This window comes from Melanotaenia boesemani, chromosome 10 (genome assembly GCF_017639745.1).
Source record: "Melanotaenia boesemani isolate fMelBoe1 chromosome 10, fMelBoe1.pri, whole genome shotgun sequence".
NCBI classification, from domain to species: domain Eukaryota; kingdom Metazoa; phylum Chordata; class Actinopteri; order Atheriniformes; family Melanotaeniidae; genus Melanotaenia; species Melanotaenia boesemani.
In genome coordinates this window covers 14,591,694-14,616,717 of record NC_055691.1, presented here as the reverse complement: position 1 = coordinate 14,616,717, position 25,024 = coordinate 14,591,694, and the positions used below count along the sequence as shown (strand labels likewise).

The 25,024-nt window shown below is 39.0% G+C and overlaps 1 protein-coding gene across 1 annotated transcript; it reads left to right on the top strand.

The window, feature by feature from the left end:
- Positions 1 to 763: 763 nt before the first annotated feature.
- Positions 764 to 22,256, top strand: tes (testis derived transcript (3 LIM domains)). Its single transcript, XM_041996497.1, has 7 exons — positions 764 to 938; positions 9,329 to 9,414; positions 11,919 to 12,621; positions 13,890 to 14,564; positions 16,434 to 16,649; positions 16,727 to 16,885; positions 21,292 to 22,256. The coding sequence occupies exons 1-7, from the start codon at positions 912 to 914 to the stop codon at positions 21,481 to 21,483; spliced, it is 2,058 nt and encodes a 685-aa protein (XP_041852431.1). The 5' UTR covers positions 764 to 911; the 3' UTR covers positions 21,484 to 22,256.
- Positions 22,257 to 25,024: the final 2,768 nt, after the last annotated feature.

Genomic DNA, 25,024 nt, shown 5'->3' with positions numbered 1-25,024 from the left:
AACACATTCCACGGGGGGTGGTGTGTGTATGTGTGTGTGTGTGTGGGGGGGGGGGGGGGGGGGGGGGGGGGGGGGGTACCAGGATTATTTTCAGAATGCATTAGTGGAAAGTAGATTTATATTCTATCTTCTTGTTTTTTTAAGCTCAATTGTAAAAAATAACCACCATGACGAGCACGGAGGGAGAAAGGGGGAAAAAGAAAGTGTCTAAACACAATCATGCCCTTTGTTACGTTAAGACACGCCCCAGATGTCAGCTGGTTGGCTGCTTTACATTTAGATACCATTTTCTCCATTCCTAATTGGTTTAGACAAACATCTGTCAAGGCGGAAGCGTGCCTTAGCTCAAAATGAACGGGACCTCCGGAGTGAAGTCTGTCAAGCTAGAGTAAAAACGTAAAGAAGTATCCGGAAGTAAAGAAATCCGGTTGTTCCAACCTGGACATTTTTTTTTATTTTGTTTTTCAAACTATAAAAAAACATAGGTGACAAAAGACAGGACATAGACAGGCTATCCATACGCACAACATAGGAGAATATGAAGAAATAAAGACAAACAATTAGAAAAAAACAATCAGGAAAAATCTGAAGTGTTGATGTTACTTGTGGCAATACTTTAAACACTCATGGTAAAAATATAAATATTCAATTTAGAGAAAGAATTTTAAAACAATTGCATTTAATTAGCCAGTAAAAGGAATTAGTTTATTTTGAAATGCCCAACCGGAAACTGCGTACGTCATGCCGTTAAACCTGACTGGCGTGTGGCGCTTCTACAGGACCACAGGAAAACTGTGAAGGAAGCGGAGTTTGTCCCATCTTTTCTGTCAGTTTATCGGTGTGTGTTCCTGACAGCTGCACCAAGAGAAACTTCTATAGACACAGTTAACAGCACGCTGACAGATACAAAGATGGAAATAGAGAAGGAAGTGAAGAAGGTAAGCTTTCTCCCCCCACGACAGGAAACCTTCTCTGTCGGCGTCTTTGGACCGACCAGGGAACGCCCTGAAAGGTGCTCCGAGGACGGGACAGGTGGTGTCGAAAAAAGGGGGGACAAAAAGTAAATACGCAGATTTCTATGCTTTATGGTTCAATTACATTTTTTGTTTTAATTGCGATTTCGTTTGTGAGGCTTTTTGTATGTTTGTTTTTAAATAACTCAAAAAAGAAAAATATGGACAAATTTGTGAAAGTACAAATGGGCAAATGATGATGAATTAACAACAGGCAACTACCAAAGAAAAAGATAATAAAATATGATGAGGCATATCTTGCCCTAGGCTTGAGCAGGTAATGGTCAAAAATGGTAACGGTGGGTAATGAAGAGGGACCACAGTGTTTTGTGTTTCTCTATCAGCATCTGATAGTATGAAGCCAAACAAGTTATAATGGCACTTGGGGACTTCTAATCCTGAACACAAAGAAAATCCTGTTGATTACTTCAGAAAAAAACTTAACTGTTGTAAATAAAGTTAATTTACTAAAGCAGCATTTGTCTAATCAAATGCTCAACTCAGGTGAAGTAGTTTACTGTTTCCTGGTTTAAATGCCTCCCACTATAGCAGAGGAATTGATCATTACGTCTGCCACTGACATGGTTTTAACTATAATTAATGAAGCTGCAGCCAACAAGCTAAAGACTGCTTTGTGCCAAGGGCTTTTGAAGCCATATCTCTGTGGCAGGTCCTTAAGGTCCTGTGACCAGGGCCTGCTGATGGTGCCACATACAAAGTTAAAAGCTAAAGGAGACAGAGTGTTATGTTCAGTGAGATTATTTTTGTCGATGTAAAGGGGAAACTGCAAAAAAGAAGCGTTTGGGAGCCACTGTTGTAGGGGAAGATCACTGACAGTTAAATACAAACCTGTCAGAAAAGTGAAAGTCACTGTTCGTCCTCTGACTGCTTCTCTGTGTTATTTAAAATACTTTATTTTAGGCTTGATTGTCTTCAGCTTTTAAATTATATTTAAATAATTTTATTTGGTATTTGTCATTGCAAGGGTCTGATTACTGTCTGTGACATGTGTCAGGTTTACAGTTTTGTCTAGTGCGTAGTCATCCATTTCAAATTACAGAGGTCATTTCAGATTCACATTCCTGCATTTGTTAGATCTCCTGTGTAAACTAGCATTCTTCAGCTAACCCTACTAATAAGCTGTGAGTATTTGCTGTATTTGTTGTTGGAAATTTTGTCTGTTTTTGTGCTAAATCATCTGTAAACATACCAAAACCTGTCTTTTCCTGCCAGAGCTCTGCAGGTCCTTGTAATATGGCAGGAGTGGAAAGGAGGCACAGACTGGTACAGGGGTAAAAAGCTGTCAGTGTTAAGCACTCAGTTTAATTTAAAATAACTTGGACATCTGCCACCTCTGTATACAGGCATTCGGTGTGCCAAACACAAGATAAGAAGGCGTGCTTCATGGAGAGGGATTGTTAAAGTTAGCTGAGGTCCATGATGGCGTTTAAGTTCCATATGAGGTTTGCTACCGGTTGTGGCTCACTTCCAAAGAATAATCATTGTTTAGGCAAATTTATTTTTGCCTCTCTTCCAGGGGGTGCAGCCTGGCCTAGGCATTCCCGGCTCTAGCCCCGAAAATTTCACATCAAACCCCAAATATTTTTTTTCACCCCAGAAGGAATAAGTTTACATTCCCTCAGCCGCTTTATGACATTAAAGAAGATGGTAGTTTTGTAATTTCCTGGCTTCTGTAAAGGCAACACAGGTACAACAATGTGACCAATTATAGAGGAATTTTGTGGAAGCGGGAAATCCTCTTTGTTTTATTGGCTGACAGCCTGGCGTTTAATCTTTAATCTGAACTCCGATGTTATTTTGAGGTGTATTTAAAGAAGAGAGACAACTCTTCAGTTGTGGTCACTGTCAATAGGCAACAAGACTCTGGGCCAACACACGAAACAGATAAACAGACAAGTAATTTAAATGCTGTGTGTCTTAAAAATTAAATGAACATTAGGCAGATCATTCATGACAGTATTTGATACTTCGATGTCTATCCATACATCTATATGTCTATCAGAACTTTTATTGAATTTTTCCACATCTGACTGCAAGCTATTTCTCTCACCCAGAGCCACCTGTCGCCCCACAAGCGGTTGTGTTGACCCGAGATGCTGTGCGATGAACTCACAATGCGCTGTTTTGTAGTCCTCTTCCACTTTAAACCGCCTAAAGCAGGCCGTGACCTGCGTATGTAGGCAAACCGAGTCCACATCTTTAAATCGAATCAGAATTCATTACAATACCCTGAATGAAGCTGAATTTCCTAAATCAGCCAATCACATGGCAGCAACTCAGGGCGTTTAGTCATGTAGACATAGCTACATGATAGGTTATGATGAAAAAACTTTTTATTGACCTTTTTTTTCTGTTGCACCACACGTCTATCGATGGAAGTATGTTGTTATCGAATCATCGTCCAGCATTTCTCTACACCCACCAGATCTCAATTCAACCCAGGTCATGTATTCAGCAGCGTTGGTTTGTCTTTTAGCAACATAACTCACAAAGTTATGGATGGATTTTAATTAAATGCTGAGGAAATTTCAGAAATGGCCTAAGGAACAAGTGATTAGATTTTGTGGGTGATCCAGATCACCGCCTGGATCCAGGAATTTTTTTTAAGGATTCTTTACTATGGAGAGATATGGATAATTTCTCCATTCGAGCTTTGTCAAAACTTAATGCCCCCAATCGTTGCCCCCCCCCCAAAAAATAAAAAAATACAATGGCTTGGCAGAGGTCTGCGCTCTCTGAGTGCTTCTAGTTTCACAATGTTTTATAAAACACTTATAAAACTTGCTTACGCTGAAAATTTCCTCTTCACCTGTTTTCTTACTTCCCTCCATATTTGCTGTATACCAACTGAAGCTGCACCACCCGACTCCCGTATGTTTTATTTACAAAACACCAAGATTGTAATGATGCATTCAAAGCGCCTTAAACACAGGTACAGAGGAGATAAACTATGTTATAATCAGTATAACCATGGCTTTTACAGGCGGACGCGCTAAAAAAGATGCATTGCACATTTAGCAGCTAAAGGCAGACGCTGAAGCTACCAGTGCAATCGCATCGTAAACGTCTCTCGGACCACCGATTCAGATAGGCGACTCTCTCCATCCCTAGTGAGTGTAAGTCACTGTAATTACTGTTTATGAACAGAAAAATCATCCTCATTGCCATTGTGTTCAATTTAAAGTGCTTAGACCTCAAAGGTTTTCACTTTTGTAGTTCCTATAAACAAAATTTAGTTATAAAGCAACTGCAGTAAATCTGAGTTACCTGTTCCACTTCAAAGCTTGAAATGATTAGAGTTCTTTGTTTTATGAATTGGTAAACACTGGAAAAATCAAAATGATGTACAAATGTATATGATTATTCTACATGTTTACCACACCCAGATATGACAGAATTGAGGCAAAACTGAGAACATTCTGCTTGAAATACACAGTTTAATTAAAAACAAAAATTACAGCAGTACTACATTAGCCACAAAGTACACCTGGTCGTGGTCAGAAGAAGGTGGTCTGGTAAGATTCAAGTGCATCCTCTTGTTGCATCTGCCTCTGGCCTGCAGTTCAGTCTTGCTCATGCATCTTCGTCATCAGATACCAGTTGTGTACTTTGTCTTGTTGCAAGCTAGCTGAGTCATAATACAAAGTCACAGATTAACATCAACTGTTCATGCAGATGGGGTAATCATGTTCCAGAGAAGTGAGTGACCATCAGCTAGCGGCCACGCCTCAACATGCCTCACTCTAATACTCCAACTTCCTGAAGGTTTTGCTTTTGATATTTCTGCTGATACTTCAGGCGATTTCTTAAAATACACAAAAAGTCTAGATTTTAGCAACTTTTTGTAAAACTGGTTTTGCTTAGAAAACATTTACCGTTTGAGAGGGTTGTCTGCCTTTTTTTAATTTATTGTTTTGATGTTGGTACTGCAATCTGAGTCTATGAAACTTTTTTTTTTCTATTGTGCTCTTGATAGGTTGCAGAGATTAAAATAGATCCTGTAAAATTACTGTTTGTAAAACACCAAGAGTTATTTACACTCATATTTCACTCATTCAGTTAATTTTGTGTGCAAATCTCTTTCCAAGCTCTCTGCAACAGAGAAAGCTGGACAGTGTGTGTCCTGTTCTACTGAGATAGTGATGTGTTTGGCATTTTAATTATCATCGCAAATCATGTTGCCACACTTTGTTCAGAGGAAATGCTCCACTGCTACAAACAGCAGCCCTTGTCTGCATTCCTCAGCAGTGAGTGTCTTTTGGGTCAAAAACATGTCTCCCTGACAGCAGGGGTGCTCGCTGGGATCCTTTGATGCTTAAAGCCTCGTTGAATAGTTGACCATATTTGGTCACAAATGGAGGCAATGGCTGAAGGTGGACATGCACATTTTTATTGACACAGAAACCTTGATAAAGGAAGATAGATGGTAAAGATTAAGGTAGACTGGAAGGGCAGAAAGTTTTGACTTGCAAATAAAACTGGTTCAGAATTTATTTTAAGGTCAAGATGAAATCTTTTCTGCTTAACTCACAGAACATCTGAACCAGATAAGAGGAGATGTGAGGAACTTATTTTGTGTTTTTGTTATCAGGATTGCAGAAAGTCAAAGTGATTTGAACAAGTTTCAATTTTCTCTGCTAGTTCAGCTCAGGAGAGACAACTTTCTTTTTAGAACAGGCTACATTTTCAATTTGAGTTATGTTTTCTTGTGGATGGAAATTTTTTAGAGACTTGAATCTTTTCAGATTGACCCGTACAGCTTGTATTCACGTGACGACACATCTGCTTTATATCAGTTCTGTGTCACATGAAGTGGTGGCAACCTAGCTCATTGTAGACTTGAGTGTGTGTTGTAAACATGTTCTTGGTCACATGAAAACACCTTGTTTGCATTGTCTTTGGCACCCTCTATTGTTCATGAAACTTGCTTCAGGGTTCCTCATAAAGTCTTAATAAAAGGAGCGCGAGACAAGGATATTACATAAAGACACCATAAAAGGTGCTTTGCACATTTTTCAAATTGGATCAAAAGGAGCTCAGTTTGCAATAATTATTTTGTTAAAAGGTTTGTAAATTACTTTACTCCAGTTGGTTAGCATCATTCCCTGTTAGACTATGCTGTGTTATGGTTAAACTGAAGCTCATAGAGCAATAAAAGTTAGTAGTTGCTTTGTTGTTTAATGGTCAAGATTGCTATTTCTACGCAAGAAGCACGCAAACTGAAATCATTTTAACATGAGCTAATGTTTTTGCTTCGTTCACCAGGATGTCCCAGAAATCTTTATGATGAAGAAATCATAAAGTTTGTTGTTCACACCAAACTTGCTAACAGTGGCGCTATAAAAACAACAAAATGTGCACTTACAAGAGCAGAAACTACACAGGATATGTAATGGTCTTAATCCCACCAGCTTTCATTTAGCTGTACATGAAGAAGTTATAGACTTTTAAACTTTATTCTTCTTTTATCAGTGTTGCGCTTTTGAAGCTCATTGGAAACAACAGATAATCCGAGATGTCGAGTAACTAAACTAAAGAGCAAGGTCAATGAAATCTTTCCTGGATAACTGTAAGGATCTATGACATCACGTAGCTCAACTTTCTTTAACATTCAGCATTTTGGTTTGTTTGACCACCACTCTGTATGTGAGCCTGCAAAAGCCTTGTGATTTTATACCAGCGCTGAACAAGAACCACATGATCTTCAGCTGCAACATAAAATAACAAGGCAGTGTGTTTGCAACGGATTGGCTCACATTGTTGTCATAAGTATCAGGATTGACTGGATCTCTGCAGTTTTTTGTTCATGTTTCGCTTCTGTAGGTCTCAGTTTCGTCATCTCTTTGTAATCCACATGTTCCACACTAATCACACCCAAGCATTTATTTTAATAATCATAGCCTCAGTCACTGAAAAAGAGCTAATAATAATTCAGGTGTAGATGCTAGGTTATTTAACTAAATTTATACTATTTATATGGGACTAATATAGAATATAGTAGCTACTAAAGTATATAGTAGTTGAGAGCTCAGAAGTTGCAGACAGGATGATGAGAACCAGTTCCAAGCAGGTGGACCTAAGCTAATAAAAACAGATTTTTTTTAACTCTTGGAAAAGCATTCTTTTTCTACTCTTTGACAGGCTGTGATTATCCCAGGGAATTGTTCTCTGTAACACAAAGCACAGCAAAGCAGTACTGTTTACATCCATTTTCAGCAGAAATACCAACAACTTGAACTTGAACATGTCCGGCTTGTGAAAGCCTCACAAAGAGTGGTTCTGCATTTTGGTTTCACAGTTTCTTATTTTGAGCACATCATGTCCGCCTGCTGTAACGTTACCACGCCCCTCCCAGTGCACCCATCGCTGCTCTCACTCTTTGTGAGTCATTTTCTTCCTGCAACAGTTCATCTCCCACAAGATTTTCAGATAAAGACTTCTCTTTCTTTCAGACTTTAGCGGAGATCCTCTTCATAATGCTGACAGACACTTATGAGAACAGCACACACAAGCTTTTTTTACTCTGTTATTGAGGATTCCCTCATTACATAGCAGCTGTTACATAACAGCTGGCAAGCAGCTGCTGGTTGTGGTGTTCTTGATGAATACAAGCCACATTCCAAAGATTTTTTTTATTTATCAATATTTCACAATTATTTTTCATCCTGTCTTTTCCATCTAGATGATAACTTAGAAATCAGTTCCACTTTAGGGATTTAATTCAAGTAAAATCAGTCTCCTCAGAGTCTAGAAAGGTACATTATATTACCAAAAGTGTGGAGGAACTTGACTGGCCTGCATTAAGTCTTGACCTCAGCCCAACAGAACACATTCGGGATGATATGGAGTGGAGACCTTCTTGTCCAACATGCCTAACCTCACAAATGCACAATGACCAAAATAAACCATGCAGATTAGGAATGGGATGTTATAAAAGTTCGTGTGCATGTTTGGCAACATAATTAACATTAATGTGAAAAAAAATATGAATAACTATTACAGATGTGTTTTAGAAGATTTGTGAAAACATTTTTTCATGAATATTTTGCATGCAGATTTTGAACCCTCATAGACATATTGCAAATTCAGTATTTTCATTCTGGTGAATAATATCTTTAATTATTTGTTTTACAACACAACTCAGAAATATTAATATCGAAGTTTGGCATCTCAGGATCTGTCCTTTCTTGGTTTATGTCCTACCTCACAGGAAGATCCTTCAAAGTATCTTGGCGAGGGGGAATGTGCTCGGTGCTTGGCCCTCTTCTCTTTTCACCATACGCCTCACTTGGTGCAGTCATTAGCTCTCATGGTTTCTTCTACCACTGCTATGCAGATGACACTCAGCTTTTCCTTTCTTTCCCACTTGATGACACAACCGTCTCAATGCGAATATCAGCATGCCTTGCTGATATCGCCACATGGATGAAGGATCGCCACCTTTAGCTAAATCTGTCCACGGCCAAACTTATTGTCTTTCCAGCCAATCATTCCTTACCGCCACAGATAAGCGTGCGGCTTGACTCCATCACGCTTGTACCTACGTCTTCTACCAGGAATCTTGGTGTCATGGTAGACAACCAGCTGACCTTTAAGGACCATGTTGCCTCGGTTGCTCGATCGAACATCAGGAGAATCAGACCCTACCTGACTGAACACACGGCACAGCTCCTGGTCCAGGCTTTGGTTATTTCACGCATTGACTACTGCAACTCCTTATTGGCTGACCTGCCCGCATGCTCAGTTAAACCTCTGCAGATGATCCATCTTGTTTGTGTTGTATTGTATTGTTATTTAATATTGTATCTTTTTTAATATATATATATATATATATATATATATATAAACAAACATCTATTTTCTTATATAACTAGTGGCTGGTTTTGTTCTTCATATCTGGTGGGTGAAGGCAGCTTGTTTATTTTGTTGCTTCTCCTTTTCTTTGCTGATTTTGACATTCTCAACAAATGTTTCTGTACTTGCTGCATTTTTTCCTAATAAAATGCAAATAAAAAAACATTATTTAAATTCTGTGCCATGACTTTAAATTTTTTCTATAAGTACCTTGAGTGGTTTTATTCAAGCGAAGCACAGTCTTTCCTGTAAGTGGTGCAAATGAGCAAAAGGCTAATAAAAGAATCTTCTGCTAGCTTATCTGATTAGCAGGTATGGTGGAGAAACATGTGACTTACAGAGGAGCAATTACTACAACTGTTCCCTAATACCTATATGATATTTAACTTTCTGAATGGTTCGGTATTCATGTGCACCTTTTTGTTTTTCTTTCTTTTCAGATGTCCCTTGGCCATGAGTTTGGTGCTGGAGCAGCTTGCTTAAAATGCAAAGACAAATGTGAAGGCTTTGAGCTGCATTTCTGGAGGTTTGTACTTATTTTTTTCTTTCTTTTCTTTTCAATCAATTTTCCAACAGCAACACAGTGCAAAATATATTTTGTTTATTTGCTTATTTTTTACATGAAGGATAATGAGATCATTTAAGAGGAGATTAACATACTTGGCAAAGAAAGTTTTAGTGTGTGATTATGAATCAGGTCGGTCATGAAGAAACGCATGCTTACTCCAAGCTGTGTGGTTGGCATTTAAAAGGACATAATATTTAAGAAGATGGTTCACTGTGGTCATAAAGGGATGATGGATGTGGCCAGCAACAATTTTCGGATACGCTGTGGTGTTTTTAAACCATTCCACATTGGTAATAAGGGTCCAAAGGTTTCCCAAACCAGAAACCTGTGGTGTGCCTTTGTGTTGTCCACTCAAAAACTGATCATGTGTGCATAATTGCCAGTCCAAACAGAGCTGTGTCTCCTGAGCTAATGCTCCAAATATGAGCTCATGTTGTGAAAGACAGTGGAAGTAGGACAGGGAATCCTAGAGTATGCATGTGCTCTGTCCTGCAACGCTGAGCTTGCGTTGATATGAGCAGAATAAAACAAACATGTGTCTACTGGTGTCTTATGAATTCTGCATACCTAATGTATAAAATAGTTGAGCTATAAATTAAATTAGTAGCTTTAAAAAAAGAAAAAAACCCAACTTGTCTATACAAATCCAACTGGGTTTAAAAAGTTAACAGAGAGAATTGCATCAACCATCGTGCTTTGAATCTGACAGCATGTTCAGGCTGAAGCATGCCCTGTAGTCATAAATTTAGCTGGGGTGGTTGTGTTGAGGCATGTTAAAGTTGATGATGTTTCAATTTAACACTGAGGTTTTTTGTTACTGTGCTATTGTAGAAAAGATTGCAGTTGACTTTACAAGTAAAACTAAAAACAAAAAGAAATGCACGTTTATGAAAGACTGACTTAAAGCAAGCGGAAAGCAGCAGAGGTGATGCTCTTTCTCGGTTTTAACTGAGTTTGCATCAGACTTCAACAATCTCAAATCTCCATTTCCAGAAGGATTGGGAGGATTTCTAAAATGTAATCATCTTAAATCTGTGATATATTTTTAAAGTGAGTTTGAATCTTTAATTATATTATTGATATTATAAGTTTGAGGAAATCATTTTTGAAAGACACCATACGGAGCCGTTGAGGCTCGCTGATAGTCAGTCATACAGAGTGGATTACCGAGGAGACATGCAACATACTACCTAGGGGTGGGACTTTATTTGTTTTTAGAAAAAAGGTCAGATCAGCTGGTGTCAGCTTTGCTCGTTTCATCTTTAGTCTGGTCATTGAGCAGAGGTGAACATCTTCTCTGGCTGCAGCTGTGAGTGTAAAAGAGGTAGTGCACCCTAAAATGTGTGTTTTCAGCTGTAAACAACATACTATTACTTAATTGTGATGAAAACCACATTTACTGTTTATAAAAGTAGTTTAATTTCTAAAAAAAAAAAAAAAAAAATGGATTTTGTGGGTAAAAAAGGCTCATAATGCCCCCTACAGGGTAAAACCAGGTTTTGTTTTTTTATGTAGAGCCGTACCCTTGCGGGGGGGTAGTTACACTTCAGTGGATAGGGGAGGGGGCGGAGCGCTGCAATTGAGAAGAAGTAAACATGCTTTCATGTTAGTCTCCGAAAGTCTCGAATGACACCTGAAAAAAGTTGCTAGATTTGTCGCTAGTCGCTTCTTTGAAATAGTCACTCGATGTGTCTGAAAACTCCCTAATGTAGCGCCAAAGTAGTGAAACTGGCAACACTGATTTAGCTGAGTTATGACGTGTGTCTCAATTTAATCGATGTACTGGAAATGGTGCACAGACAAATGTTCCATGATGTTTGGAAGCGCGATTAAAAGCATACATTTTTTTAAACACGTTAATTCTTTTGGTAATTAATTAATCGTAATTAATGCGTAAAGTCCCGCCCCTAATCGTAACGCTTTCTGGATGAGAATATTTGCCACCTGAGGATGATGCCTGGTCGTAGTTGGAGTATGCTTTATAAACTCTGGCTCCTAAAGGGTTAATACTTTGATTAATGAAGTGACCTATAGAACCCAGTGTATATGACTATACTAAATGCATTGCTGAAAATACTATAAAATACTAAATTTTTTTTTTTTTTTTTTACATCAATAATTTGGGCATGTCTGATTTTTCTAATGTGTGGCTGTTATATCATATTAAACTGGTATTATCAAACATTTTAAATGTTAAACATATTTTGTGTGGTATTATTATTGACTCCTATTTGAAGTTAAGTTTCAAATGATAATACGCTTATGTCAATCAACATATGGCCACATTTGGGTCTGAACTGTTTGACAGCTGCTTTATTATATTTATAAAAAAGTTGAGTATATAGTCATATATGTGAAAGAAGTTAGATCCTTTTGGAAACTTTTTGGAATAATGTATGATAATCCTCTGAGTAGTTAAAAAATCCAAGTCCTAAACATGTATATGTCTTTCTGTTGTGCAGGAAGATTTGTCGAAACTGCAAATGTGGTCTTGCAGAACACGATGTGGCGATGAGCTCAGAGGAGAACATGAAAGTAGGCAAGCTCTTCGAGGACACCAAGTACACCGGCCTCATTGCCAAGTTGAATACAGACGGTATCCCCAGATACGGGAGCAACGCAGTGACCATCACTTTGCCTGCCCCTGCCACCGCTTACACAATACCACCCAGTGCCTCCTCTACTGTTGTGCCCCCATCTGCCACAGCAGATTCTGTGCATCCATCTGGTTCTCCGCATCCAGCAGGTTCTGTACATCCTGCAGGTTCTACACATCCAGCAGGTTCTGTGCATCCTGCAGGTTCTGTACATCCAGCAGGTTCTGTGCATCCTGCAGGTTCTGTACATCCAGCAGGTTCTGTACATCCAGCAGGTTCTGTGCGTCCTGCAGGTTCTGTGCATCCTGCAGGTTCTGTACATCCAGCAGGTTCTGTACATCCAGCAGGTTCTGTGCATCCTGCAGGTTCTGCAGCCGTCGGCTCTCAGGCACAGACACCAGGTCATGCTCAGGTACAGCCTGTATCGGTGAGCATCACACCGGTGAAGGCTAGCAAAGTTCCTGTCGCAACCAGCGTTTCAGCAGCTAACGTGGTCTCCGTCCCCAAAGATGTGCCCATGAAGTCTGTCACGTACGAGTGGGCACCACCAGTACCCAACAAATATTTGGTAAGAGTTTAAATTACTGACATGACATGAATTTTGGCTCATTCAGATCTAAGGTGTCATTTAAAGAAAAGGAAAAAAGGGCTTATTAAGAACCTAAATGTGTGTTTTCTTAACATATATATAATAATCTCTGAATAAATACCTAGATTAAATACCTATTTTAAATTGTTGATTTTTCAATAATGTTTTTATTTTGAAAATTGTATGAAATTATAAAACAACATTCATAATAAATAATGATAATACAGTTTATTTACTGGTGCCTTTCAAGTCACCCAGGTCACCTTTCAGAACACAAAATAACATAAAGATCAGACAAAAACATAAAACAATATTAAAACAAAACATAGCCTAAAAACAAGTGTAGTGCACAGTGTCCAGTTAGTGAGTATGCCAGTTTGAACTGATGGGTTTCAGTTTAGTTTTAAACTGTGATGGACTCTGACTGTCTTATGTGTGGGGGAGGGAGTTCCATAGTCTGGGTGCCAAACAGCTGAAGGCTCAGGCACTCGCGGTACTGGGGCGTGATGTGTTGGATGGTTAGTCCAGCGGAGGTTAAGCGGAGGATGTGGGAGGGGTTGTATTCTTGAGGGAGATCCACAGGGTAGGGTAGGTGGGTCTAGATCATAGAGAGCTTTGTAAGTAAGGAGGAGGTTTCATGAATGTAGTGGATGCTTCATGTTGCATCAGATTTAAAAAGTAAAAATTAAAATGCCTCTTCAGGTCTAAAAGGGTTCTTTTATGCCAAATCATAAAACACCGCTCCTGGTTCTTTGTACTGTTTCATTTTAAATTATGTGGATTTTAAAAGAAACAACTTCAGGATTTGAAAATTGGTAAAAGTTTTTTTTTTTTAAAACATGATTCTTGTTTTGATGTGTAGAGGCTCTGTGGGCAGTCTTGTCATTCAGGTTTACAATATAAACTTGGGGGTTCTTTACATATAAAAGCCTTAAGCCATTTGAAATGTCAATATTCCTTTTTATATTAACATTGTTAGACAGGAGTTTTTTTATAAAGGCTATTAAGATTAAATGTAATCCTGTGGCAGCACTCCTACCCAGTCCTTTTATGTTTAGTCTAGTGCTGTATCTAAAGCACCCGTGTTTTGGTTGTGTTCTTACCAAAAGACATGACAGTTTTTCCTTATTCCTGTTCTGATTGGGCCTTAACAAATGTGCCTGTACCCTCTCATCTCTGCCCCTCTTCTGTTTTAATTTTATTCTGTCTGAGCTGAAGTTACAGTAGGATTGTTTCCTCCTCTTCAGGCAGTGCGCTACATTGAGCTGCTCCCACCTGAGAAGCGCCCGGTGGCCGGCACAGAGGGAGCTGTTTACCGTCGCAAGCAGATGGCTCATCAGCTGCCTGAGCACGACCAGGACCCGTCCAAGTGCCACGAGCTGAGCCCTGCTGAGGTCAAGCAAATGCAGCAGTTTGTCCGTAAGTACAAGGATGAAGCCCTGGGGGTCGGCGACGTCATGCTGCCTGAGGAGATGGCTCAGGTTCAGGCAGGAAAGCAAGGTGGAGCTGCTGGTGGTACACCTGGAGCAGGGGATTCTGGGTTTGGTCCTGGAACTGGTGTTGCTGCTGGGGCTGGCAGTGGAGCTGGATTCACGCCAGGAGCAGGAGTTTCTGGGGTGGGTTCTGCCCCAGGGCTTGCAGGCTCTGGTGTTAGAGCTGGAGCCAGAAGTGGTTTGGGACCTGCAGCAGGTGGAGCTGGAGTTCCTGGGACTGGAGCTGGTTCTGTCTCAGGGCTTACAGGACCTGGTGCTGCAGCTGGAGTTGGAAGTGGGTTTGGACCTACAGCAGGGGGAGCTGGGGCTGTTGGAGCGAGACCATTTGCAGGACCTGGAACTGGACAGTCTAGTGGTCCAGCTGGAGGAGCCATGGGCACTGCTGCCACTGCTGGAGCCATGAGCACCGGACTACCACAAAGAAACTTTGTAAGTTTTATTTTATTTTATTTTTGATTTTATTTTCAGATTTTTAGAAATTGTTATTTATAATCTCCTCAGTCTGTCTCTCCCTCAGTCACTGTTACTTGGGAAATTTGCCATTGATTAAAAGCAAACAGTATAAAATTATAATCCCAGTATCAGAAGAATTTGTGACATAAAAAATGACAAAAAAAATCCTTCAGTAGAGCAAAATATTCTTCAGTCTTTTATTGTCTAAATTCAAGGTCATTCAAAGTCAGTTTGCATTAACACTCAGTCTCTTAAGGCGAGACATGGCAGGCAAAAACCTGTTTTCTTTTTTTCTTAACATGTCTTCTTTCAGACTAGTGTAAAGAAAACTAACAGCGCAGCACTGTGGTGGCTGGCTGCCCCTCATCACATTTAGTATCGTTTTAAAGCTCTGGATCTGCTGAACGATGTGATGTCATCCAAACTTGACATTTCCCCCAGTATTCACAACTAAACATGAGAGTAAAACGGAGGATTTCATAGTAAGTGTGGACTCTCATTGGTTGTGCTCAATTTCAGGCAATGTCGTTGGTTCATATTGGTCACACTCCTGCAAATTCCTGTTTGGCTTTTTGTGGGACTTTAAAAAACAAAATGTCGAAAGAAAGTCATCTAAAAGATTCTCAGAGAAGATGACGGTACCGCTCACCTGTAAGAGACGACAGGACGGCACAAACACGAGGTCAGCTGGTAAAATAAGTGTGGTGACAGCTGATCATTGCACTATTTGTGTATATTGTAAATATAGTGTATTAGTTACAAAGATGACATAAATCTACCCTCATAGACTCAGACTACAAATCAGGTGCAGGACCTTCAGTTTCTAATACCGTCCCTTCACATCCCAGATGTATTTCTCAACCCTCAGGAAAGTCATTAGCTTCCTGCTGTTAGTCAGAGTTATGAGATATTAAATGTAATTTACCAGTAAATCTCATGATTTTGTCCGTGACTACCTGATGACTGAGTTACAGTAATTAAATAGACTTATTTCTTCTTCCCAAAACTGCATGGCTGTGGGTAGTTGTTGCACAGTAAGATGTTATTCTCAGACTGAACACTAAGGGGTGCCATGACACCACCTCTGGCTCAGTGCTCCTTAGTCTTGATAATGAGGTTGATTAGATTTTTTTTTCTTTTATCAGAATCATGTGGATATATTTAACTCTTCCTGTCTTGTCATGCATATTCCAGATATTAGTTCCACTGCGATGACAAAGATTCAAACATGGAAACATTTAAGCAGAGCTGCACCACTTATTTCTTTTTCCTTCTTGTTTGTGTTTTTCACCATTTCTTTCCAGTTCACTCACATTTCCAGCCTTTACTAAAATTCTTCTAATAGATAGATAGATAGATAGATAGATAGATAGATACTTTATTGATCTCGAGGGAAATTGTGTGGCCGTCTGTTGCTTACATTTGCACCTTAATACGACAGAATAAGAACAGATTTGAATTAAAACATGACAGTCGAGTATTAGTAGCTGGACAGGAGACTTTAGTCTTTTACCGTTTATGGGTACACTGATTAAAGACAAAAGGTTAAAATCTTTGTTGTCAGAACAGAGGAGGCCTCACTCGGCTCTGTGAATGACTTGATGAAAAGGGATTTCCTCCTTTGTGTAAATCTGTTTACAAACACTCAATGTTTTGTAATTGTTGGCCCAGACCAAAATCAGTTCTAAGAAACTTTTCCATTTCAAGAACAGAGATGCAACAGACTGTTCCTCCAGCTTTACATACACAGATCGTTGTACTGAACCTCTGTGTGTTACACAGCCTAAATTATTAACTAAAGTCTGAATTCACAACACCATGTTTTTGTCCCGTTTGTCCTTCAAGTCATGCTATCAGTGCCAGCAGCCCATGGGACGGGGTGAGCCGGCCGTGTACGCCGAGCGTGCCGGCTATGACAAGCTGTGGCACCCAGCATGCTTTGTGTGCTGTACCTGCAATGAGCTGCTCGTGGACATGATCTACTTCTGGAAGAAAGGCAAGATGTACTGTGGACGTCACTATGGAGACAGCGAGAAGCCTCGATGTGCGGGCTGTGATGAGGTGATATGAGCTCCTCTCTTCAGCTTGTTTTTGTGTTTTAAGTTTTCTTTCTTTAAAACGAGGTGTTTTGTCCACAGCTGATCTTCAGTAACGAGTACACTCAAGCTGAGGGGCAGAACTGGCATCTGAAGCATTTCTGCTGTTTTGACTGTGACTGCATCCTGGCTGGAGAGACGTATGTAATGGAGAACAACAAGCCCGTCTGTAAACCCTGCTACATGAAAAACTATGCTGTGGTGAGTTTCTGAGTCCATGTGTTCAAAGCTGCCCACGTCTTTAGTGTTGGCGGGTCAAATTTGAACTGTAATTTAACAAAAAAAAAAAAAAAAATCAAACAAAACCCAATAAAAAAACAATATTGCTTTTCATCCCATAGATAGCTTGGCAGGCATTCATGTCATCTAAAATTGTCTTAGATATAATTATTTTGGCCACATTTTTCATTTTAAAATATATTACTAATTTTTAATTGAAAAAGCTGTTTAAATGTGCTCATTGTATATCCTAGAGGGATGGCAATTGGTAAGATTATTATCTAATATTAATAGACTATTATTAGAGCATAAGTACATTAAACCATAATTGTCTTTTTTTATTTTTAATTTGATTAACTATAGTAACATCTGTGGTGTAACAGGTCAAAAGTTACTCAAATAGAGTTAAAAGGAAAAAAAAAATCTTTCTTTTCATAAAACCAACTTCAGAGCATAAGAAAATTAAACCATAAATTGTGGATTAAACATGTGATATTGTGTGTGAATGTGTTTACATGCATTAATCCCAGTTTGTGATCATTTTTGTGAGCTCCTCGTTGATGTTTCTAGCATGTGTGGTGATATTTGATAAAAGACAGCTGCTCCACCCATTTGTCCAAAACATTCCTAATATGTTCAAGTTTTACAAAGCAAGTAGTTCTTGTTGACCTACTAGATACTACTACTACTACTACCACTACTACTACTACTGGATCATGTTTTTGACAACACACATGTAATGTCCGAAGTGACATTTTTTTAGTGGGACCATGAAAAAAACAGAGCGTCCGTACTCCCCATTCCATAAGCAGGCATTAGTCTCATTAGAAGATATGTTCATCCAGCTGTGTTTACGTCCAGTTGTTGCTAAACACCTTTCTCTCCGCCATGCTGTTCATCTCAAGCAAGATCTTCTCAAGAGAGGGTGGTCCGTCGTCTTTACATTTCTTCTTGTTCAGGAACATGGGGAATATCAGCCTCTTCGTCAGATTCATCCCCCTCAGTTTTGCTTCACGTTCTGTCCTAATATCATTCTCATGACTAACGGGATGGTCAGTAACCTCAAAGACAGCAAGTCTTGTGCTGATGTTGGCTGGTACTGCAACAAAATGACACTGATAACGTCTTATCCAGACTTTATCTATAGATGCCGCAGTTTATTCTCGTCAGAATGTGTCAATATTCAGCAGAAAGTTTGCATGGGAAAGGGGTGTGTGTGTGTGTGCACGTGTATGTGTGTTTGTGCGTGCATGTGGTAGAGCACATTGAGCCATTTTTGATCCACAAAGAAACCTGTAGATGTTAAAGGTTACATGCAACACCCAGTATTCTCTACTGGGTCAAATTTGACCTGGAACACCACAAATGTCACTATTGTATTTTAAAGGCCTTAAATTTCTTTTTAAAAGTTGTAAATATTTATTTTATTGTGTTAAAATAGCAGTTTCTGAGGATATCATGAAATCTTGTTCCAATAAAAAAAAAAAGTAAATGGAATTCTTTTACAAACCTAAACTTGAAAACTGGTCAAATTTGACTTGAACGCACTATAAGGGTTAAATAAACTGGTGTTTCTTTTTCAGAATTTTTAAAATGAGAGTACAAATCTCGGTTCTGAAGTGATTTTTGGTAAGATTTACAGGGTTCCAGCCAGAAATCTATGAAGGAGCATCTGTGGTTTGTGAAGTCCTTTGAGTAGCTAATGACAGCAGTGAGAGGAGGAGATGGGGTGTTGGGGGAAAACCTGGCACATACTGGTTTGAACTCGCCTCCTACAGGATCAGCTCCTGACATTTTGGTGGCAGACACCACAGACTGCCATCAGAGGTCTGGTTAAGGCTGTTTTTGTGACACATGAAGTACTGATTCATTAGTTTAGCTAACTGTTGGAAGCTGTGAACCAAAGCAACTCTCAGATTACTGGCTGGATTTTTTATGAAAGTTATGAAAGACAGAAAATTGTGTCTTTGAAACATTTATACTTATATGTGAAGATAAATCATCATGTCAAGGATGTTTTAAAATATCTATTTGAATTACAGAAATGACTTATATGTTAGTTGAGACAACACAAAAGTAAGTTATAGACTGACTTTGAGGTACAGCTCCGTGGCCTGAGGCCTGTACTAGAAAACTGGATTGGTGGCTTATTGAGGTAACTTTAGGTTTAGCTTTCTAGAAAGTTTCTAAAGCTTAAAACAGACTAATTAAAGTTTGTTTCTGAGAGATTAGAAATTGACTTTTATTCCTTTTTTATTTTTTAAAGCCATCTGAACTATTAAAGATGTATCAAACCCTAACTGCACCAGATGATGTCTGTATGTCCATACTCAAATTTTTCTTACATTTTTTCAAGTTAGTTAAATATCACTGGACAATTTTAATTCTTTTATCAAATTTTGAAAGTCAGGACGACAGAAAATGGACTTTTCACATTTACAGTAAATCCACTGGTGTAAACGACTTTTACATTTGCTGTTTTTATTAGGTGCAAAGATGATTTAAACGAGCCAGCGTTGCATTCGACAGAATTGCTCCATATTCATATTTCCTTCCTGCTTTTCCCTTTCAGCCTGTCAGGATTATCTGTTCCTACTTTGGGAACATAAAAGATTTGATTAAGAATCAAATCTGTTTTATATGATCAAGTAGATATCCAGAGCCACAGCAACCGGATTTAACTACTTTGTTGTTGTAGTTGCTTTTAGTGAGGTCTCTGTTGTCAGGATTAGTTAAATTAGATGCGTAAAACACCCTGGACATTTCTATTCTGTTTTTTGTATTGGTGCCTGCTGCCATCCCTCTCACTTCATTTTTACACCATGACGACGCAGCATTAAAACAAATGACTTTAATCCCCGTTTGGTTGTGTGCAAGTGGAAGCAGCGACATGCAAGGCCCTAGGAGGGGGAACAGAGTAGGCACAGAGAAACTATGCTATTTAAAAGAATAAAAAAGAAGATGCTGGTAAGCTTTTAAACTAGGAACAAGTAAACATCAGGCTTGTCAGTGAAGCTTTCAGCCCAAATGTAAAACTTCATACAGCATCAACAGACTAAAATGCCCTGTGTTTCTTCTTTTTCTACTTTGGTGTATCAAAGATGGCAACTCATGCAGTAATATCAACTCTTCTATGGCCAAACATTTCTTAAATCTCCATGACATTGATCCATACAAACGTTTGGAATTGATCTTATTCCCCTTTCCATTAGAAACTTTTTTTTGTTGTAGTTTTGTGTGAGTAGTTATATGTTTTTAATGTTGATTTCTCAAAATCTGAACGTTTATGATCTGTTGTTGACTTTTAAGTGTGGGTCAAATGATGTCATCTCCTGCTCTATTTGTGCATCTGTTATCATTCTTTATGGTTTATTCTGGGTTTCCTGTAGGAGTGTTGCAGGTGCAAAGTTTAATTAAAGCTAGAGAATTCCTGTTACTGGAGTTTTTCTGTAGAGACACCTTGAACTTTATCAGGTCTGACTCCCTTGGGAAAGGTAGCTGAAGTCACTGACAATGCCACAAAATAAAAACAGTTTACGTTATTTAAAAAAAAAAAAAAAAAAAAGGTAGCTTAGAAGTTTTTTTTTTAAATTCAGGTTTATTTCTACTCTATCTAAAAGAGCACCTCAGGTGAGTATTATGTTGAATCCAGGAAGCGTTCCTACACTAATAGTTTCTTGAGTAAGATTCGTAACCAGTGTGCATTGATTCTTTCCACCATTTGAAACTGGTCCTTGCAAGTATAACGAGAAGAAGAGAGGTGTTGTCTATTCCCTCGTCCACATTTGCAAACTTTTATTCTAAAACATGACAGTGAGCCTAAACTCAGCTGAAGCTGTGAGCAATGACAGAAACGGGAAGGTGTCAAACTACGATGCAATGTAATGGACAAAACAGTTCTCTCAGGTTCTAGTGCTTAATTATCATGTCTCAGATCAGTAACTGGTTCCAGCTAACTATGTAGTGTGACATATCAAACCATGTCAGTGACCAGGTAGACATCATCCAGTGGTCATGCAGCCACCTCCAACCTCAGTGACTTTTATTTCACTTCTTGGACACCTGAAAAAGGCACTGAATTTTGTATGAGTTTAGGTTAATATAAACATGAATGAAATAATTTTTGCCCTCAAACGAAAACTGACCCACAGATTTTGGTGTAAAGTTCCTGTAAGAGAAACAACATGAATATTTTCCACCCAGAGTCAAGAATGTGAAGTACTCAGCATGTGTTTACATGCCTGATCTGTCATAATCCCCTATAACCAGTGTTTTTATACCTGCCTTCACTTGTAAACATTCTGGTTTCTCTTCTTTATATTTACATATTCATTTATGAAGTATCCAAGTAGAAGAAAAAATGTTTAATTGATGTAATTTCTTCCCAGAAATGCTCATCCTGCCAGAATGCTGTGGAACCGGAGGCTCAGAGAGTTTCCTACGGCGATCACCACTGGCACGCAGAGCCACAGTGCTTTCAGTGCTCCGGCTGCTCAAAGTGCCTGATGGGCGAGCGCTTCATGGTGGTGAAGAGCGTCCTCTTCTGCTCTGTGGAGTGCAAGAAGAAAGTCCTGGCTTAGCTGAACAATGCATCTTATTTAAGACCACTTGGACCAGTGAAACCTGGGCTGGTTCAGCTGAGAATGGATCCCCAGCAGAGATGGGTTGTGGTTGGGTTAGTACTGAAGAGTCTTGATTAGTATTATATCAGAGATCTGAATGGAACACTGATATGATCCAGATGGTGTGAAACCCAAAACTTCTACTGTACATTTTTGTCTTCAACCTTGACATTTTTTTTTCTTGGGGGTGGGGGAGGGGCACTTGCACAATTTTTTTTATTTTTTATTTGCATCTTAGTTTTTTGTTGTTGTTTTTTTTCTTCATAAACATGTGTTTGGTGGTACATGAAATGCCACACCCTCAGATAACCTACTGCTAATTAATGTGCAAACATTAACTGTTATGTTAAGTAAAAACTACTGATACTGTCCTCTGTGTAGTAATGTCAACTCAATCTGGTGTTAGCTGAAAAGCAATAGGAGCAAAGAATGCACTTGTCTGCAGCCATTTCTTTTGTTTTTTTTTTGTTTTTTTTTTTAATTAAACTTATTTTCTGGCCTTTAAAAATTTTCAAATGTTCTCAGCTTTAATTTACAAAACCAATTTCAGTACTAGTATATGAAGTGCAATGAAGCTGTGCAGTCCAACATGCATATTACATCTGCTTTTTATATCTGTGCTGATGGATGTACATGTGGGTTAAGACCACACAATGGAAAAGTAAGGTCTTCAGTCTTGGATGTACAAGTATATAAAATGTTGATAAATAAAGAACAAAATAAATTCTCAATGTGTTTACTATAAATTCAGGACATTTTCATTTTCAGACTCAGCAAAGTTAGGACTTAAATGCCACACTAACGTTCCTCCCCTGGAGGAAAAAAAGTACACACTGAAGTAGTTCTGTAGCAGCAGTTGTCTGGACTAAAATGTCTTGATATCAGAGGGAAACAGGCAGACTGGTTAGAGATGACAGAAAGACATCAAGAAGTCAAATAAGCACTGGTTCCAACCAAGGTCTGCAGAATAGCATCTCTGAACACACAACACATCCAACCTTGAAGCAGATGGGCTACAGCAGCAGAAGACCACACCGGGTGCCTCCTGTCAGCTAAGAACAAGAAACTGAGGCTAAAATTCACACAGGCTCACCAAGACTGGTCAATAGAAGATGGAAAAACGCTGCCTGGTCTGATGAGTCTCCATTTGCTACATTTAGATGGTAGGATCACAATTATGATGTGGTGGAACAGGAGATTCTCATAATGGATGTGCAGCCGACAAATCGTCAGCAACTGTGACACTATCATGTCAATATGGAGCAAAACTTGAGAGGAATGTTTCCATCACCTTGTTGAATCTATGCCACCAAGACCAAATGCAGTTCAGAAGGAAAAAGGGGTTAAACCTGGTACTAGTGAGGTGGCTCTGATGAAGTGGCCGGTAAGTGTTACTTTACTACCTGCAAAAGAAAGCTGCAGCAGTCTGAAGGATAACCAGTGCAGACTTACAGTTCATAAACTCATAATTTGGGCTTTGCTTTTTTGTTTTATTTTTTTATAAGCTGCTTGCTGGTTTTATACACTGGAAGACATTTCCAGACCATAATGACGCTAGTAAAATTTTCTGAAAGCACACATTTTGATTGCTTATAAGTGACGTCAATGGTGCCACAACTTGTTCAAATGTCCTAATGAATCATTCCCATGAGCCAGCTTGCACTGAAACTAAATGGAATTCAGCCATTAATCATAAACTTATGCTTTGACCACAGAAGTAAATATTAACATAAACTTGGTTGTCCTGATAAGTGCTCTAAAATATTTGACTTTTATATAAATATATATAGATTTTTTGATATAATAAATATAAAAGCCATTATGCGAAACAACAGGACACAGTAAATATATGGCAGCTGTCATTAATGTTAAAACTTTTGCAACAAGGCATCTCGGTGAAAATGACCATGATCTTGTGTAATTACGATTATAGCTGCAGGCTGAGCAAATGTCCAATCACTTAAACTAAAAACACCTGTGTGAATCAGTTGCACTTTTTAGATAGTATGCTCAGCCACACAAACTCCATCCTCCTCACATTTATGGATGGAGCTCTGTCTGGAGCACCAAACCTGTATTGACCTTCATTTGGCACATGGCTAACTTCGTCCTCTGGGAGATCAGCATTGCTCTCTCTGATGTCAGTCAGATAGGAACTCTAGAGGTCTGTCATGATGGAAAAAAAAAATCACAATTCAAGGAAGTTCCATCTCTGTGGAAGCCATTGTCTTTAAATGGTGATCTATCTAGAGTTGTATAGCTATTTCCCCCCTTTCAACCACAACTCTACCAGACCTGATGGGACCAAATCACCTGACCGGCTCCAAAATGACCATCACCCTCTTCCTTGAACACCACAGGAAGTGATCTAAAAATAAAACCTTTTGTAGCCATTCTTAACTGGGTAGTCTCTTTTGTGTGTCTGCTCAAATCTGCATGTGATTTGTTTCATACTAGAATTTGCTGCCCTTTAACACAGGAATTTGCATTGTGACTCATTTCTCACTGGATTTTGCATTATGTTAACAATGTATCAGTGGTGCCAGTAAAGTAACATGGTGACATTTACCAACATTTAATATTGTAGTATGTTTCATCATACGTTCAAACTTTGTCCCATCAGGGCTGTTACCTAAAGAAAGGTTCAAGGGAAGTTTCCATGGGAGAAACACTCTCTGAGTCCAGTCTGTGGAGGAGTATAAATTATACTCTGATCTTGCACCCAGAGAATACAAGTCATAAATCTCTGTCATAAAAGTATGAATGTAGGACAGCATCTGTACAAACCATACCCAATGTGTAAACAGTGAGTCAGTCATTTGAAGAGAGATAAGTGATTGAATCAAGAAGAGATGCATACATTTCTTGGAATTTCAGTTTTCTGTTTGCATAGTTTTCAGATTCAGTGGGACAGTGAGGAGATGCAGCATGAAAAACAGGCCAAGACAAGGCAATAGTCTCGTTTTATGTATGAATTGCAGCAGTGGTTCCCAAACTTTTTCTGCAGGGCCATCTTTTCATCGACAAAAATGATTTGTTCCTCTGCTACTGTGTTCTTTGTGCTCAGGGTGAGAAGTATCCAAGTGCCGCTATAAGTTGTTTGGCTTCATACTGTCAGATGCTGATATGAATGTTGGTTAGTCTGCAGCTGTGGCTAGAAGAAGGCAACATGAGTCAAATCTACATTGACAGAGACAAGTGGCACAACAATGAGGAACGCCATGCTTTATAAGAAGAATTTGAAAAGCAATTTTAGGAGCTTTTATGCATTTTAATGGCAGATTTATATAATAGGGTTCTATATACGTTTACCTAAAAGACGAAATATGGTCATTGGCAACTCCATTAGATACACTTGTTCAATTGTTTATCAGCCAATCACATGGCAGCAACTCAATATATTTAGTTATCTTGACGAGGCCAAGATGACTTGATGAAGTTCAAACTGAGCATCAGAATGAGGAAGAAAGAGGATTTAAGTGACTGAACATAGCACGGT

Coding starts and splice junctions, on each gene's coding strand:
- tes (XM_041996497.1), top strand. CDS start 912: ATGGAAATAGAGAAGGAAGTGAAGAAG. Junction 939..9,328: donor TAGAGAAGGAAGTGAAGAAG/GTAAGCTTTCTC, acceptor CTTTCTTTTCAG/ATGTCCCTTGGCCATGAGTT. Junction 12,622..13,889: donor CAGTACCCAACAAATATTTG/GTAAGAGTTTAA, acceptor CCTCCTCTTCAG/GCAGTGCGCTACATTGAGCT.